The 17,790-nt window shown below is 52.7% G+C and overlaps 1 protein-coding gene across 9 annotated transcripts in view; it reads right to left on the reverse strand.

The window, feature by feature from the left end:
- Positions 1-17,790, reverse strand: part of SARDH (sarcosine dehydrogenase) — a 75,916-nt gene that overhangs the window by 51,382 nt on the left and 6,744 nt on the right. For all 9 annotated transcript variants that reach the window (XR_010123383.1, XM_054502398.2, XM_063650034.1 and 6 more), the window contains 6 exons: positions 17,111-17,289; positions 15,978-16,157; positions 14,734-14,857; positions 14,435-14,535; positions 3,947-4,051; positions 2,324-2,453 (listed from right to left, as the gene is read on the reverse strand). Coding sequence is in view for 8 of the 9 variants with exons in the window: in XM_054502398.2 (XP_054358373.2) it covers positions 2,324-2,453; positions 3,947-4,051; positions 14,435-14,535; positions 14,734-14,857; positions 15,978-16,157; positions 17,111-17,289 (819 nt within the window). In the remaining variant the exon portion in view is untranslated. The remainder of the gene's footprint in view (positions 1-2,323; positions 2,454-3,946; positions 4,052-14,434; positions 14,536-14,733; positions 14,858-15,977; positions 16,158-17,110; positions 17,290-17,790) is intronic.

The following is a 17,790-nucleotide window of genomic DNA, read 5'->3' on the forward strand; positions in this document are numbered from 1 at the left end:
CGTTAAGAAGAGCTAGTGGAGGGGCAGCTGCAGGGAACAAGGTTCTCTTGGATGTTTCACAAATGACTTAGGCGGGTTGAGCAACCCGAGGACACATGGGACCTCCAGGCAGCATGGCCAGGGGCCAGGCCATGGTGAGCTCCACCATGCTGGAATGAGAGCTCTGCCTGCCCTCTGAGGCACTCCCTAAGTCACGGGGGCCTGGGACTTCCCTGCTCTTTCCTGGAGGTCAAAGGCCATTGGCCGTGCCTGGCAAGGAGAAATGCTGATTCCCCACGAGTCTCCCATCCAGCTAACAGACCAGATCCAAGATGTCCTTGCCTGCACATCTTCCCCAAAATAGGGCTTCGTGGGGAGTACCAGCTCCCCAGGCTAATTAAAACGAGAGAGAGGAAGAGAAAGATAGAGAGAGACAGAGAGACGCCTGGGGTTATCTGTGCCCCTGGGATTCTTCCGGGCCTGTGTTTCTCGCTGCCAGACCCATGCAAGCTGGGGGGCGGGGGGGTGGGGCGTCTCAGGGGTGTGCTCCCACCCTGTCGCTGCCCCTGCCCCTGGGGCTCCATCTGCTTCTCCCCAGGGCTGCACTTCACACCAAAGGCTCCCACAGGAGTCGAATCCATTAAAGTAGCCCCTGCCAACAGCTGAACAGATGCTGAGCGTGCCAGGACAGAGGGGGCTGGACTCCCCGGTGGGCCACAGCCCTTCTGTGTTGGCACTCTTCCCTGTCTTTAGGGCCCTCGTCCGCTCCCTGCATGGCCCGTGGAAGTCCCTGGGCTCCCTGCTTCGTGCCGCCCACCTCTACTCAAATGCTCTCTACAGCTGCTGGGCCTGGCCCGTGCCTGCACCGCCCCTGTGGCTTCTAGTCCCTAGGCTACCCTGTCGAGTCGGTGCTCCGTCACCATCTCACAGATGCACCCACTCCAGTGCCCTTCACTAAAGGCGCGGAGGGACTCACCGGGCTTCTGACACAAAGTTTCCCTGGGGGCAACACTGTGTCTTCCTGAACCTCTCTCCCAGCCCTGAAGCGGGGCCAGAGCTCCCCCTACCAGGAAGCAGTGGGGAACACCGTGTGATTCTGCCGGAACCCGGATGTGGGGGATTCTCTGTGCCCACCTGGTGCTCCCCCGCCCAGATCGCGTATCCGCGGCAGGCCCAGCGCCGACTTGCCCTCCAGGGCCTGGGCTAGGCTGCCCCTCCTCCCGGCCGCCCATCTGTGTCCTCAGGCTGTGGCCACCCAGTCACCCCATGCCTCCTGTCAGAGCACCCACCCACGGGCTGTGATCAGTGACTTGCATTGGGTCTCCCCTGCCAGAAGGAGGGCGCTGGCCCTGAGCGTGCCTGCCTCCGGCACAGATGAAGTGCCACCTGATGTAGAATAAATGCCCTCATGAAGGAATGCTGGTGCTCTGGGGTCACCGGTAGCTCCTGGGCTGCCCCACACTCAACTCAGGGACGTCTGGCTCAAAGTCCCATGGTTATAAACACCGGGGTGCCAAGGTCAGCTGCAGCCTCTCCTGCTTCCCAGAGAGTGCACCTTTGCCAGGGCCCAGGCCAGCAGCCTCAGCCCCACACCCGCCCCCCGGGGCAGAGCCTTCCGGGCTCCCCAGGCCAGCAGGGTGGGGTGGGGCTGAGCTGCACTGCGGATGACCCACGTGGGGCATCTGGGAGCTGAGCCCACCTTTTTGCTCCAGCCTCCTCCAGCTAAGTTCTCCTGGGGCTAGCAAGGAGGGCCGGAGTTAGGGGAATCTTGGCACAAGAGCCATCCCCCGCTGAGCTGGCCTCCAGGTGCAAGCCGCCAAGAACAGTGGGGAGGCCAGCAGCATGGGGTCCTGGCCAGGGCAGTGCTCTCTGGGAGTGGTGGGGGCTGGGGCTGGAGGCAGAACTGGGACTCACAGCTGTATAAGCCTCTCATCAGGGAAGGTCTCAGCCTTTCCATTCCTCCCTCAGCCTCACAGGGTGCTGGGATGTGGCCCGCTCTTCCCATTTTACAGATGAAGACACAGAATTCCAGGGACAAATCGAGTCTAGGGATGAAGAAGCCCAGGTGGGGAAGCCAGGACAAGCCACCCTTGAGGCAGGAGGAGGCCCTGGCCTCGTGCTTGGGGCAGATGACAGCCCTCGTGAAGCCCAGGCCTCTCACCCGTAGAGAGGAATAAAGGCCACACCTAACACCCAGGGCTGCTGGAGCCGTGCAGCGAGAGGGCCTGGTGACAGCCCTGGGTCCCCTGCGTGACACAGGTTGGCCTCACGGGGCATCACTACTAACAGTCGTCAGACCAAAAGACCCACGGACGCCCACCCCAGCTCCGAGGCTCTCACTCACCAGGGCCGCAGACCGTGGACTTGATTCCTGTCTTCTCCAGCACGGGGACCCTGTTGATGGCGCCTTCAATGTGCTGGGTGAACACCTCCCAGTCCAGGTCAAAGAGGCCGAAGGCAAACTTGTCTGACACCTGCCAAGGCAGGGCAGGGGGACATCTCCTTTGTCCCCAAGAAGGCCACGCATCCCCATGCCAAACCTGCCTTGTAACGGCTGCCAGGCCAGCCTCTGCTGAATCAGATGCGTTAGAGGGCTGGTGGCCACCCACACGTCCCGGCCCTTTGTCTCCCCCACCCACCAACCCATCGGCGAGGTCTCTCTGCTCCCCCTCCCCACCCCAGCCCAGGCCTCCACCCACTCCCCTAGATCCCGCCATGCCCTTTCCCTACTCACAAGCCTCCTCTGGCCCCCTGCGGCTCACGATGGCCCCAAAGCCCTGTATGCCGTGTGCCAGCCTGCCTACCTCTACCACTAGGCCCGCCACCCTAACCTTCTTGCAGCTCTTTGGGAAGAGCAAGCTTGTGTGAGCTCAAGGCCTTCACCCCTCACTGGGGCAGTTCTTCGCCCAGACCTGGCATGCTAGCTTGTTGCCTCAGTACAGGGCTCTGCTTGGATGTCCCCTCCCTGAAAAACCCTGCCCTGACCACTCATCTAAAAGATATCCTTCTGCTCCAGTCTCTCTAGGCTGATCCTTAACCTGCTAATTTTATTCAGTGCACAAACATCTTCCAGAATTTCATTCCTTGTTTGTTTGTTTGTTTGTCTGTTTGTTTGAAACAGAGTCTCACTCTGTCGCCCAGACTGGAGTAAAGTGGTGCGATCTTGGCTCACTGCAACCTCCATCTCCCGGGTTCAAGTGATTCTCCCGCCTCAGCCTCCCAAGTAGCTGGGATTACAGGTGCCTGCCACCATGCCTGGCTAATTTTTGTATTTTTAGTAGAGACGGAATTTCACCATGTTGGCCAGGCTGGCCTCAAACTCCTGATCTCAGGTGATCCACCCACCTCAGCCTCCCAAAGTGCTGGGATTACAGGTGTGAGCCTTGTAATCTTGCCCAGCCATTTGTTTGTTTATTGTATGTCTCCCCACCAAAATATAGGCACCCAGAGTCAGGGACTTTTATCTTAGTTTCCCTCTTTCTCCAGAAATTAAAACAGTTTTTAGCCCAAAGTAGCCGCTCAGTCATTCCATGTGTAGACTAAATGCATATACACATAGAACAGGGCTGCAGGGCTGCCCTAACCCCAGAAGCTGCCCGAGGAACAGCTCAGGCCAGGGGAAATGCCGCTGCAGCAGCTGGCCGAGAGGGCAGTGTCATTTGCTGAAGGACATGGGACTTGTGTGCTCTCATGCCCTTCTGAGGTCACCACTCCACACTGCACAGCCCTTCACTGTTGATGTTTTGAGGCAAAGCCCTCCAGCTGCCCTGGTTCTGTATTTCACTGCCTGCCAGGACTGTCAGGGTAAGAGCAAGATGGCTTTGAGCTTGGTGGGGCCAGGGGACTGGCCACTTCTCGGGTGTGCCTCTGAGGAGCTTCAGGAGGGTGGACTTCCTGAAAGAGGCCTTCTCCATGCTGAGATGCAGCCCCAACTCCCTCCCATTATCCCAGGGCCCTGGCATCTTACCTTCTCCCAAAAGATGGGGTTGGCCTCATAGCCACCCACAGACAAGGCATCCCCTTGGAGGCGGAGGTAGACAGAGGCATCGTGATCACGGACGTTGGGCATGTTCTGGAAGGCAGAGAGAGAGGCCTTGGCATCAGCCAGAACCGGGTGGGGACTTGGTTCCCCATGCCCCATGGTGGGCCAGCACCTCCACCCAGGGTCACAGGCTCGAGATGGTCCTTCTCATTGTAGGACCCTGAGGACAGAGTGGACATGGGGCCTCAAGTTACACACGGTGAACAGGTCACTGCCATTCAAGCCTCTCCTTCCCCAAATCCCATAAAATAACAGCAAAAGGGGAAGAAGGAAGAAGGAATGGATCGAGGAAGAGAGCGAGGGAGGGAGGGAAGCAAAACATATAACCCACAAAGATGAGAGAACAGGCAGAGGTGACACCAGAGGATGGGAGATTCCAACCAACCCTGGAGGATGCAGAGTGGATGGAGGAGGGGTGAGCCTTAGCTGGGCCTGGAGGAGAGGGAGACTGAGCAAGGCAAGCCAGTGTGCCCCTCCTGCCTCCTCTTGAATCTTCAGAGCCACCCCAGGTCCCTCTGCAGGGGGTGATGCGCTTGCTCATGTATGGAAGGATCTTCCTCTGGAGAGGTGGGTCCTGAGAGGCTCCAGACGTGGGGAGAGTGGGCTGCCATCCCCTCACCCCCCCACCCCAGAAGCAGATTGGAGACTCTTCTGTGAGACACTGAGAGGCCCAGGGAAGGCTTGAGATGCTGACACCAGGGTCCCTCTAAAAGCAAAGGGCTTGCTGCCCAACCTTCCTGAGAGGCTTTCCAGTCCTCCCCTCCAAGCCTCCAATCAGACTGCTGCTCACTCTCTCATAAAAATAAAACCACAGGGCCAGGCACGGTGGCTCACACCTGTAATCCCAGCACTTTGAGAGGCTGAGGCGGGCAGATCACGAGTTCAGGAAATCAAGACCATCCTGGCTAATACAGTGAAACCTCGTCTCTACTAAAAATACAAAAAATTAGCCAGGTGTGGTGGCGGATGCCTGTAGTCCCAGCTATTCGGGAGGCTGAGGCAGGAGAATGGCGTGAACCCAGCAGGAGGAGCTTGCAGTGAGCCGAGATCGTGTCACTGCACTCCAGCCTGGGTGACAGAGCGAGACTCTGTCTCAAAATAAATAAATAAATAAATAAATAAAACCACAGACCAGGCACAGTGGCTCACGCCTGTAATCCCAGCACTTTGGGAGGCCAAGGCGGGTGGATCACCTGAGGTCAGGAGTTCAAAATCAGCCTGGCCAACATGGTGAAACCCCATCTCTACTAAAAATACAAAAAATTAACTGGCCATGGTGGTGCGTGGCTGTAATCCCAGCTACTCAGGAGGCTGAGACACGAGAATGGCTTGAACCTGGGAGGTGAAGGTTGCAGTGAGCCAAGATTGCGCCATTGCACTCCAGCCTGGGCAACAACAGTGAAACTCCGTCTCATAAATAAATAACCACAAACCACAACAAGAACATCGGGAACACAAGAAGATGGTGTATTAGTGTGTTCTCACACTGCTAATAAAGACATACCCAAGACTGGGTAATTTATACAGGAAAGAGGTTTAATGGACTCACAGTTCCACATGGCTGAGGAGGCCTCATAATCATGGTGGAAGGCAAATGAGGAGCAAAGGCATGTCTTACATGGCAGCAGGAAAGAGAGAGAGCATGTGCAGGGGAACTCCCTTTATAAAACCATCAGATCTCCTGAGACTTATTCCCTACCATGAGAACAGTATGGGGGAAACCACCCCATGATTCAATTATCTCCACCTGGCCCCACCCTTGACACATGGGGATCATTACGATTCAAGGTGAGCTTTGGGTGGGACACAGCCAAACTGTATCAGAGTGAAAGACAGTGCTATGAAAAAGGAATCTAAGATGAAGAAAGAGGTCTTTAAACGAGATACGATAGTCAAAATTTAAAATTCAACGGAAGGGCCAGATAAGGCTGGGACCATCATCCAGCAACTAGGCTAAAAGAAAAAGAACAAAACAGAAATCAGGAGTGGAAAAAAATACGAAAATCAGAAGGTCCATCTTGAAAGTTCAACGTCCATTTTACAGGGGTTCCAGAAAGAGAAGACAGAGAAAAATGGAGTCGAGAAAAATGTCCAAGCAACAATCCAAGAAGAGTCCTCTGATTGAAAATCACGCATTCATATGGAAGGGCCCAAGAGCGCCCACCAAGCCCTGGGTCTGGACAGAGGCCTGCCCCAAGGCCACGCCGTGGGAAACATCACAACACCGGGTGGCCAGGAGGGCCATCAACAGGGGACCGCATCACTGGAGGCTGGAAGACATGGAGCAAACTCTTCAAACGTCTAATGGATGATTTTCAGCACAGAATTCTAGATCCCGTCAAGCCATCAACCGAGTGTAAGAAAAGAATAAAGGCTTTTTCAGACATTCGTGGACACAAAACACGTACTTCTCACATACTCCTTTGCAGTAAACAGCCAGAGAACACGCTGTGACAAAAGGAGGAAAATAAGCCCAGAAGGAGTGAAAGCCATGGCTCCAGTGGGGAGGCGTGAAGAAGGCCCTGGAGTGACAGCTTAGACCACGCAGCGGTCAGTCTGAAAGGGAGCGGAAGATCTGAAGGCAGCAGGAAGTCCTCCAGGGGAGGGAGATGGGACTTAGAGGCGTTAGGTGGTTTATCTGATGTCTGTGCGTATTCAGAAAATAGTATCAATAGTATCAATATGTTTGACAGATCCCTTGACACAACTGGAGAAAAACAGTGACAGTTGTGTATACACATGCAAATATCCTCAACAAAACAATAGCAAACTGAATCCAGCAATATATAAAAGGGATGATACACCATGGCCAGACTGGACATGGTGGCTCATGCCTGTAATCCCAGCATTTTGGGAGGCCGAGGCAGGAGGGTCACTTGAGGTCAGGAGTTCAAGACCAGCCTTGGCAACATGGTGAAACCCCATCTCTACTAAAAATACAAAAATCAGCTGGGTGTCGTGGCACATGCCTGTAATCCCAGCTACTCAGAAGGGTGAGGCAGGAGAATTTGCTTGAACCCAGGAAGCGAAAGTTGCAGTAAGCCAAGATCACACCACTGCACTCCAGCCTAGGCAACAGAGTTTCACTCTATCTCAAAAACACAAAACAAAACAAAACACCATGGCCAACTGGAATTTATCCTAAGAATGCAAGTTTGGTATAATGTATGAAAACCAATCAATAGAATACACCACATCAACAAAGTACAGGACAAAAACCACATAATCATCCCAGTAGATGCGTAAGAAGCATTTGACAGAATCCAACATCTTTAATGATCTTTTTTTTAAAAAGCCTCAACAAACACTTAACAAACTTGGAAGAAGGGAATTTCCTCAAAGTGCTGAAAGATATCTACAAAAACCCACAGCGAATGTCATACTTCAAGGAAGCAGGATGGCTGATTTCTCCCCAAGATCAGGAATAAGAGAAGGATATCCATTCTTACCCCTTCTACCCAACATTACATTGGAGGTTTTAGCCAGGGCAGCAATTAGGCAGCAAAAGTAATAAAAGGCACCCAGATTGAAAAAGAAGAAGTAAAAATATTCCTATTTGCAGATAACAAGGTCTTGTATATATAAAATCCTAAGGAAACCACTAAAAAACTACTAGCTCTCTCTCTCTCTCTTTCTTTCTTTCTTTCTGACAGAGTCTTGCTCTATTGCCCAGACTAGAGTGCAGTGGTGCCATCTCAACTCACTGCAACCTCCACCTCCTGGGTTCAAGTGATTCTCCTGCCTCAGCCTACCAGTAGCTGGGATTACAGGCATGTGCCACCACGCCTGACTAATTTTTATATTTTTAGTAAAGACAGGGTTTCACCATGTTGGCCAGGCTGGTCTGGAACTCCTGACCTCAAGCAGTCCACCCACCTCAGCTTCCCAAAGTGCTGGGATTATAGTTGTGAGCCACTGGGCTCAGCCAAAAAACTAATGTATTTCTACACACTAGCATTGAATAATCTGAAAAGGAAGTTAAGAAATAATTTCATTTACAGTATCATAAAAAATAATAAATATGCTTAGGAACAAATTTGACAAAAGAATTGCAAAACTTGTACTCTAAAAACTAGAAAATACTTTTGAAAGAAATTAAAGAAGACCTAAATAAATAGAAAGACATCTCATGTTCATGAAATGAAAGACTTATTTTTGTTAAGGTGATGACACACCCCAAATTGATCTATAGCTTCAACACAATGCCTGTCAGAATCTCAGCTAGTTTCTTTGAAGAAATTAAATAGCTGACCCTAAAGTTCATACAGAGATGCAAGGGACCAAGAATACTCAAAAGAATTTTGAAAAGGAAAAACAAAGTTGGAGGATTCACACTTCTTGATTCCAAACTTACTGCAAAGCTACATAATCAAGACAGTGAGATACTAAATAAGGATAGACCTACAGATCAATGGATTAGAATTGAGAGTCAAGAAATAAACCTTCTTCTTCAGAGTCAATTGATTTTCAACAAGGGCACTAAGACAATTCCTTGGGGGAAAGCAGACTTTGCAAAAAATGTTGCTGGGCCAACTGGATAGCCACATGCAAAAGAATACAGTTGGATCCCTACCTCACACCATGCACAAAATTTAACTCGAGATGGATTACAGACATAAGTATAAGAGCTAAAACTATAAAAGCCTTAGAAGAAAATATTAGAAGTAAATCTTTATAGTCTTGGGTTGGGAAATGTCTTTTTAAATATGACACCAAGAGCACAAATGACAAAAGGGGAAAAAAAGAGATGAATTGGACATTATTAAAATTTAAAACTTGTGCTACAAACTGTACCATAACAAAGTGATTTGTAATGACTTCTGGATTCTGGGGGGAAAAAAGAAAGCGAAAAGACAACCACTGAATAGAAGTTTCAACTACTAAATGGAAGAAATTGTTCATAAATCATATATGTAATAAAGGACCTGTATCCAGAATATTTAAGGAACTCCTACAACTCAATAAAAAGATAAGTAACCCTATTTTTAAATGGGCAAAGTGTCTGAGTAAACATTTCTCCAAAGAAGATATACAAATAGTCAGTAAGCACATGAAATGATGCTCCACATCATTAGTCATTAGGGAAATGCAAATCAAACCCACGGTGAGACACCACCTCACACCTTCTAGGATGACTGGCATAAAAAAAGACAAAAAATAACAAGAGTTGGTGAGGATGGAAGGGAACTGGAACCCCTCTGTATACCTCAATGGTGGGAGTGTAAAATGGTGCAGCTTCTTTGGAAAATAGTCTGATAGTTCGTTGAAATGTTAAATAGAGTTACCATATGACTCAGTAATTCCACTCCAATGTATAGATTGAGTATTCCTTATCTGAAATGCTTGGGACCAGCAGTGTTTCACATGTTTAATTTTTTTGGATTTTGGATATTTGCATTATACTTAACTGTTGAGCATCCCCAAGCCAAAAATCAAAATCCAAAATACTCCAGTGAGCATTTCCTTTGAGCATCATGTTAGTGCTCAAAAAGTGTTGGATTTGGGAGCATTTTGGATTTTCGGATTTGGGGTGCTCAACTTGTATAAACTCAAGAGAAATAACAACATAGGTCCCCACAAAAACGTGCATATGGATGTTCACTGCAGCACTATTCAAAATAACCAGAAACGAGAAACACCAAATGTCCACCAGTGGGTGAATGGATAAAGTGCATTGTATCCATACAATGGAGTATTATTCAGCTGCAAAAAAGAATGAAATACTGATACATGTACTACACGGACAAACCGTGAAAACACAACACCCGAAAGAAGCCAGACATCGCGTGATTCCATTTATACTAAACGTCCAGAATAGGAAACTCCATCGAGGCAGAAATCAGATTTGGGATTGCCTAAGTCTGGGGATAGGGTGGGAAATGGGGAGTGATTGATAACAGGTATGGGTTTTGGGGCGTGAAGATAATGTTACACACACACACGTAACAGTTACAGAAGAAACTGAGCAGCTGGGACAAAAACTATTAATAACTCCAAGAAACACAAAAAGTTGGACACTACTTGCTCAGGTATTAACAATGTTTACATAATCAGCTGGGCATGTTGGCTCACGCCTGTAATCCTAGCACTTTGGAAGGCCGAGATGGGTGGATTGCCTGAGCTCAGGATTTCGAGACCAGCCTTGGCAACATGGTGAAACTCCGTCTCTACTAAAATACAAAAAAAAAATCAGCCGGGCGTGGTGACAGGCACCTTTAATCCCAGCTACATGGGAGGCTGAGGCACGAGAATTTCTTGAACCCGGGAGGCGGAGGTTGCAGTGAGCCGAGACTGTGCCACTGTACTCCAGCCTGGGCAACAAAGTGAAACTCTGTCTTAAAAAAAAAAAAAAAAAAAGCAATGTTTACATAATCATAATATTGCAAACAGGAACTACTGATTTAACCAATAAACAAACCAAACCAAACAAGACTGTTTAGAAAGCAAGCAGGCATGGCGTCCACCTCCACTGTGGCTCCTCTGCATGCGAGGAACAGCCTTCTCTCAATCCCTCTGTCACCTGCCCCCGAACTCGAGATGAGCACAGGGAGATATGACCGCTGTCCCGTCTCTGAGAGCAGGAAAGGGGATGTGCAGAGACCAGAAGGGACATTCTGGCAGATGCTCCCTCCCTCTCCGCCAGGATCCCAGGAGTCCTGTTCATTGGAATGAGAATATCTGCACCAGGGTATCATTGTCAGGCGGCACATAGAAGTTCCCAGTAACTGAGCACTGTTTAAAAATAATAGCCAGGCGAGGTGGCTCACACCTGTAATCCCAGGACTTTAGGAGGCTGAGGCAGGAGGATCGCTTGAGCAGTTTGAGACAAGTCTGGGCAGCATAGCAAAACCCCACCTCTATAAAAAATACAAAAATTAGCCAGGAGTGGTGGCACATGCCTGTAGTCCCAGCTACTCGGGAGGCAGAGGTGGGAGGACTGCTTGAGCCCAGGAGGTCGAGGCTGCAGTGAGCTATGATCATGCCACTGCACTCCAGCCTGGGAAACAGAGTGAGACCCTGTCTCAAATAATAACAATAATAATAATAATGATGATAGTTATATCCTTACCTCTACTAGCACTACTACTCTAAAAACAAAGCCAGCCCCAGAGTTCCATAGAGCAGGACAGTGGGGACACCTGGTGGCCAGGGAAGCCCCTGACGTTTGTCCCAGCAGGATCCATGTCTGGACTTTCCTGCCCCTTGCACAGATCCTGCTGCCTCTGAGCACCCAGCGGAGTGCCCAGTTCAGCATCAGCGTCCAGTGGAGCCCTGGACTTTCTCTCCAGGCAGCAGCCTCCTGCTCTGGCTGTCCCCAGTCTGGCCCTGGTGCCACTGACTACCTGCCTCCTGACCTCAGCCCATGCCTTCCACCTGCCCCTTTCTTCCATCTGATCCCTGCCTGATTGCTCCTGCCCTCTGTGTTCTCTTCCTCCGAAGCGCCAGCTGGCAACGACTCCACACCCCTCTGTCCTTGTCCTTGTCATCACACAGCTACCACCTCACGAGCACCTGCTGTATGCCAGGCACCACGCCCAGCTGCATCACTCTGTCCTTCCTGCAGCACAGCCTGAGGCAGTAGGGATGGTTATGACCCATTTTGCAGAAAAAGGAACCAAGGCTCAGAGCAGTGACAGACTTGCTCAGCCTGGGTAATGGAGGAGTCAGCGTTTAAACCCAGCACCCAGGCTGTTACCCACAGCTCTGCCCACGGATGGAACAGCCGATCCTTGCTACTGCAAAAGTACGCCGGAGCACAATTGTGAAACCACCTAACAGCGCCCGAGCCACCTGCTTTAATGATAGCTCAGAGAGGGAAGAGATGAGCCCTAGCCACAAAGGAAGCTGTGGGCAGAGCTCTCTAGGACCCAGGCCTGGGACAGAAAAGGGAGGTCCTTGGGGCCACACAGCCCTCCGGCCACCCAAGAAGAAAGATGAACCACACGTGAGACCTGAGCCCTCACCTGCCAGCTGGAGCCCCCAGGCCCCGATATGTGTGGCTGTGTCTGATCAGGGTGGACAGTGTCCTGCTGCACGAGGCTGCCATGCCCGGGGAGCTTCCTGAGCAGACAGAAATGGGCTGCACAGCTGCCATGCACACAGGAGAGGGCCCCCTGGCTTGTTCTGTGGCCCATCCAAGGGTCAGACCACAGCAGGTGGGCGGGTCAGGGCCAGCGGCCTGGCTCCTTCCTCAGATTCACACCAACTGCCTAGCTGCAGTCTCTGGAAGGGACAACTTCCAGACACCTGCAAATGGCCAGGTGTCAGAGGAACATGAGGGGCTTTGTGCGAAGCCCCAGATCTCCACTTTTCTCCTACCAGGTCTCAGAGCTGCTGGGGCTGATGGCCCTTTTCCTGTGCTCTGGTACCAGAGGCACGCTGGGATCTGGACTGGCTTTGTAAGTAACACCCCCTAGCTCCGCTTGAATTTTGACATATACAGGAGGAGGCAGCTGCAGGGACCTAGGCCAACTCTGCCTTGCTTCTTCCCTGGAAAGGCACCTCAAAGGCAGGCCTTGGGAGGAATTAGGGATGGAGGATGGAGCCACAGTCCTGGGCTCGGTGGACACTCTGTGGCCACCCTCCCTGAAGCCCCAGGACACAGTTCTGCCCACCCTCCCGGAGCCCACTGCGACCTGAGCGTGACCCCTGGTGACCACCTAGGGGAGGAGGCTCTCCCCAGGGACCTGGAGCCAGGGAGGAGGCGTCAGCACTCAGCTCCGACACCCACCGTGTGACTACTTAGTCCCTAACCCGGCACATGGCACCAGCCACCTGCAGTGAGCGGCTCATTCTATAGACTCATTCTATGAACGAGGGGTCTTGTGTCCAGTGGGGCGTGGCTTGTCCAGTGCACAGGAGTCACAGGCAGGAGCACATTGGGACCCAGGTTCCGGCCCCATTTCACCACCCTCTTCACCACCTTGGTCTACGAAGCAGCCAAGCCTGGTACCTCCCCGGTGACTGTAGGGAAGCCAGGCTGGCACAGGGTGGTGATGGGCAGCCCCCAGGGATGAGGCTCCCAGCTCAGGGTCCCAGGCTTCCCTCTCACTGGCCCTGACTCTAAACAAGGGCCGTCTGTTCTCACACTGACCCCGCCCCACAGCCTCTGGCCCTGGCTCTCTGAATGGCCATGCTCTGTGCACGCTCCTTGTCCACCACGCCACCCTCAAGAGCCTCACCTAGATGCAGCCGCCTCCTCCAGGGAGCCTCCCCTGGTCCACTAGGGCTGGGAATTCCTATAGCCCCTGAGACCCCATCAGAGCCCTTATCAGCATGTTCTGGAATTGCACATGTACTTGTCTGTACCTCCCCTCAGCTCTGCCCAGCAAGAACTAGGTCTCTGTCTGTGTTATGGCCACAGCTTCTAGAACAGGGCCTGAAACACCAAGCTCACCCCATCAATGTCTGATGCAGGGAGGGTTCTATAGAATGTGAATGGTTGGATTAATATGTGGGTGGATGCTGGAGGAAGGGCAGAGGGAGAGATGAGTGGCTAGAGGGAGGGAGGGAGGGATTGATGGGTAGAAGTTTAGGTGGGTGGGTGGACGGAAGGATATATGAAAGAAGGGATGGACAGATGAACATGTGGATAAATAGATGAATAGATAGATGGAGAGATGGAGGAGGCAAGAATGGATGGAGAGATGGCAAGATGAATAGAGGGAGGGAATGAAGGGAGGAATGGATGAAGGGAAGGGAGATGGGTAGAGGGATGAGGGAATAAATGGGAGAAGGCATGGATAGATACAGGAGTAGATGGATGGAGAGATGGATGGAGAGACAGAGGGCTGGACAGAGAGAGGAATGAGTAAGGGAGGGTTGCATGATGAATGGATGGAAAGAGGGCAGTCAGTAACAAGGTGGCAGGAAGCTCCCAGCCACCATCCCTGGAGGGAGGAGTTGAGGACAGGAGAGAAGAGAGGGCAGGAGGCACCTAGCCCCAGGTGCCAGCAGGTGCACCCAGGCCCCCAACCTCCCTTGGCAGAAGGCTCTCAGAGAGGTTCTTCATGCCAGGAACCAGCACCCTCTGAGACAAGCACCCCAGGCACACTGAGAGCATGCAAACATTCGGGGCTTCCCTGAAACTCCTGGGCACAGAACATGGCAAAAAGCTAGGCTGCCTGCACCATGCAGGACAGGCTGGACTGTGTTCTGGGCATCAAAGAGAGGCCAGGTCCTGAGGAACAAGGGGGTCAGCCCCGACAGGGATACACCTGTGCTACCTAGTTTAATCCTCACACCACCCGGAAACACTCCGTGTTACAATCCCCATTTCACTGATGAGGTGACTGAGGCTTGGGGCAGTGAGGGAACCCATGAGGGTCGCACCACCTGGGTTCAAGCTGGGATTCAGAGCCAGGTCTCTGTGCCCCTCACAGACTGACATAGAACCCGGGGCTGCCCACCTACCTGAATCCCCTCGATGCGCTCGGTGACGACATAGGCATGGTGCATGGCTACCAGCGGGACCTTGACTCCAGCCATCCGGCCCACAGCACTTGCCCACACTCCTGCGGGCAGAGCACAGACAGCTCAGCTCTGCTGACACCAGGTGGGAGCTGCCTCTCAGGTGAGCACAGGCTGCCTCTGCAGACCTGTCTGCCCTAGCAGGGGCTCCCCACCCCAGAAAGAAGCCCTGCAGAGGTGGGAGCAGGTTTAGGGAGCAGCCAGCACGGGCACACAGGAGTCAGGAGAAATGCCACTCCCACCTGCACAGTTGACCACGCAGGGCGTCTGGATGGAACCATGCTGAGTCTCCACACCCGCGACCCGCCGCACCCCAAAATCATCCGTCCACACACGAATGCCGGTCACTGGGCAGTTCTCAATGACCTGGGATTGAGAGGAACTGCTTCTAAAATCCCACGGGACTCCCTGGGGGTGCTTACCACCCCACTCCAACCAACCCCTCCTCCCAGAGGGGAGCTGGGGACAGTATTTCTGCTAGCAGCAGGCCCCCTGCAACACTGTCAGGGAAACAGGATGACCACAGCGCCAGAAAACTAGACCCACCCATACCCATGCCTTGACTTGGAGAACTTGAAAGTTGGGCAAGTTCTTTCACTTGACTTGTGGAGGGAGCCCTCTTTTCATAACGTGAAAAATTAGCTGACTTTTTTTTTTTTAAAGGCAAGATATTTGATTAATGGAAAGATGTTTGCAGTCTACTGCTTGGTAAAAAAACAAAGTCACAAAACAACAACAGCTTGGTTCTATTTTGCATACATATATATTTTCATAGAAAAATATTTGGAGTAAAACATACTAAAATGTCAATACTAGTTACTGCTGGGTGATTTTGACTTCTTTTGTGCTGATGTGTCTTCTTAAAATTGTTCTACAGGCCAGGGGCGGTGGCTCACGCCTACAGTCCCAGCACTTTTGGAGGCCGAGGCGGGTGGATCACGAGGTCAGGAGATCGAGACCATCCTGGCTAACACAGTGAAACCCCGTCTCTACTAAAAATACAAAAAATTAGCAGGGCGTGGTGGTGAGTGCCTGTAGTCTCAGCTACTCGGGAGGCTGAGGCAGGAGAATGGCATGAACCCGGGAGGCGGAGCTTGCAGTGAGCAGAGACCGCACCACTGTACTCCAGCCTGGGCGACAGAGCGAAATTCCGTCTCAAAAAATTTAAAAAAAAAATTGTTCTACAATGATGTGCGGAGTTGAGATAAACGCAGATACAAATTACAAGGAAGGGCTTTTGAGACGATTTGCTTGTGCAGCAGAGGAATGGGTGCACCCACGGCACGACCTGATGTCTGTGAACAGACGGAAGGCATAGCCTCCCCTTGGCAGGAGTGGACCAGAAGGCTCAGAGAGGTCCCCACTGGCCCAAAGTCACACAGCAGTCAGAGAATGGCTCCTGTTCTCTTGCCTTCTGCTCTCGGGGTTCTAAGGCAGGAGGAGTGGGCTGGGAACAGGGGACCCAGAGCTGGGCGGCCATCAGTACCTGTGCTCCTCGGGCAGAAGCTGCCCTGGCGAGGGTGGTACAGGTACCAGCGGGGTCCATGGTACCGTCGTGCGGCACATACAGGGTCCCGTAGAGGTCGTCCACATTCATCAGCGGGTACAGAGTCTTGGTCTCTGCCGGGCTCAGCACATGGGATTCCACACCATACGCCTTGCCCAGCTAGGGGGACCCAGGGGAGGGTAACTGACTCCATGGGGAGCAGACCCCTGGGCCACTCCCCTCCCCAACTGGGCATCCACCACGAACCCCAGCCTCACTTTCTCCCAGAAGCCTTAGCCGGTCCCCACGCCCCCGGAGCCTGTCCCTTGAATCCGCTTCAGCATAAGAGTTAAGGAGCAGCGGATACTGCATTGAGGCAGGCTCCGGGGCCAGGCTGCCTGTGCCAATCCGACCCTCGCCAGCTGTGTGACCAACCTGGGGCAAAGTCGCTTCAGGCTCACTCAGGTGAAGTGGGGGTGAGAATAGTGTATGTCATTGACAAAGAACTTAGACCAGTGCCTGGCACAAAGTGTCTATTATATAAAATAAATAACCCAACAGGTCTAATACTTTGGGCCTGAGAGGTTTCCCAGTCAGACCAGCTGTCAAGAGAGGCCAAGATCCTCAGTTTCAGACTGTCAGATAGACCACGCCCCCACATTTGATTGGCCCAAGAACAGCCAATCAGTGTCCTCAGGCGTGGACCACTGGGACAGGCAAAAGCTGAGCCAATCAGATTCTCTGTCTGGGAATTCTGAATGAAGCCTGGCAAAGTCGCTTTCTCCAGGTGGCACAGCCAGCAAGGGGCAGCGCTAGGGCTGGAACCCAGATCTGTCTCCTGCCGGGGCGGGGCTCCTTCCCTGTGGCGTGTCCTCTTCTCTCGCGGCAGAAGGGTGCCCACCGACACGAGCCCCACCCCCGACCCCGCAGGAGGCAGACTCATCCACACGAGCCCCCCCACCCCCAGCCTCCCGCAGGGGATGCGCACACGGACATGAACCCCCCGCGTACCTCCACCCTCACAGGGAGCCCACCCTACCCCCTACAGGGGGTGCACCCACCAATATGGCCCCCCAGGGAGTGGACCCACCCACCCAAGCCCCCCTCCTTGCCCCCCGCAGTGAAGGACACACCGACATGAGCCTCTTGTACTCGTCCAGGCGCTGCCGGTTGGACGCGATGAAGAGGCCCCCGTTCTGGATCCAGCCCGTGTGTAGTCCCGTCTCCTCCTCCAGCTCCCCGCTCACCACCCGCCGAGTGTGGGCCAGAAGCTCCACCTCCACGTCACTGGGCCGCAGCTGCCACAGCAGGCCTGTCCAGGAGGGTGGGTGCCATCACTCCCCAGGGAGTGGACTACACCTCCTTCCCCCCAGACGAATATCAGGGGATACCCTGATATTCAACCATGGGTGTCTTTCTCTGCAAGGTGTTTCTCTGCAGGACCTGGGGGGCCTGGAGAGGTTGTTGAGCAGGAAATAACTGGATCAAGATGAATGTGAGGGAGGTCCCACCCTTGGGCATCTCAGAGAGTGACATGGCAAAGGCCCCCATTTTGGGAGCACCTACTGTGTGCCAAGCCCTGTGCTAAGCCTGTCATGCCCTATGAGGAGGGCATGATTCTCTTATAGATCAAGTTCAAGTGGCACCAACAGTTCTGTGGCCGAGGTCACAGGGCAGGTGAGTGAAGGGGGGACAGAGACACCAACCCACTACTGAATGAAGCCTAAATCTGCACTCTCCCCGACAAAGGCTGTCCTCCAGCAGCTGAATCTGAGAGGTGGCAGGCCAGGGGTGTGGCTGGTGAAACATCAGG

This window comes from Pongo pygmaeus, chromosome 13 (genome assembly GCF_028885625.2).
Source record: "Pongo pygmaeus isolate AG05252 chromosome 13, NHGRI_mPonPyg2-v2.0_pri, whole genome shotgun sequence".
In the NCBI taxonomy this organism is placed as follows: Eukaryota; Metazoa; Chordata; class Mammalia; order Primates; family Hominidae; genus Pongo; species Pongo pygmaeus.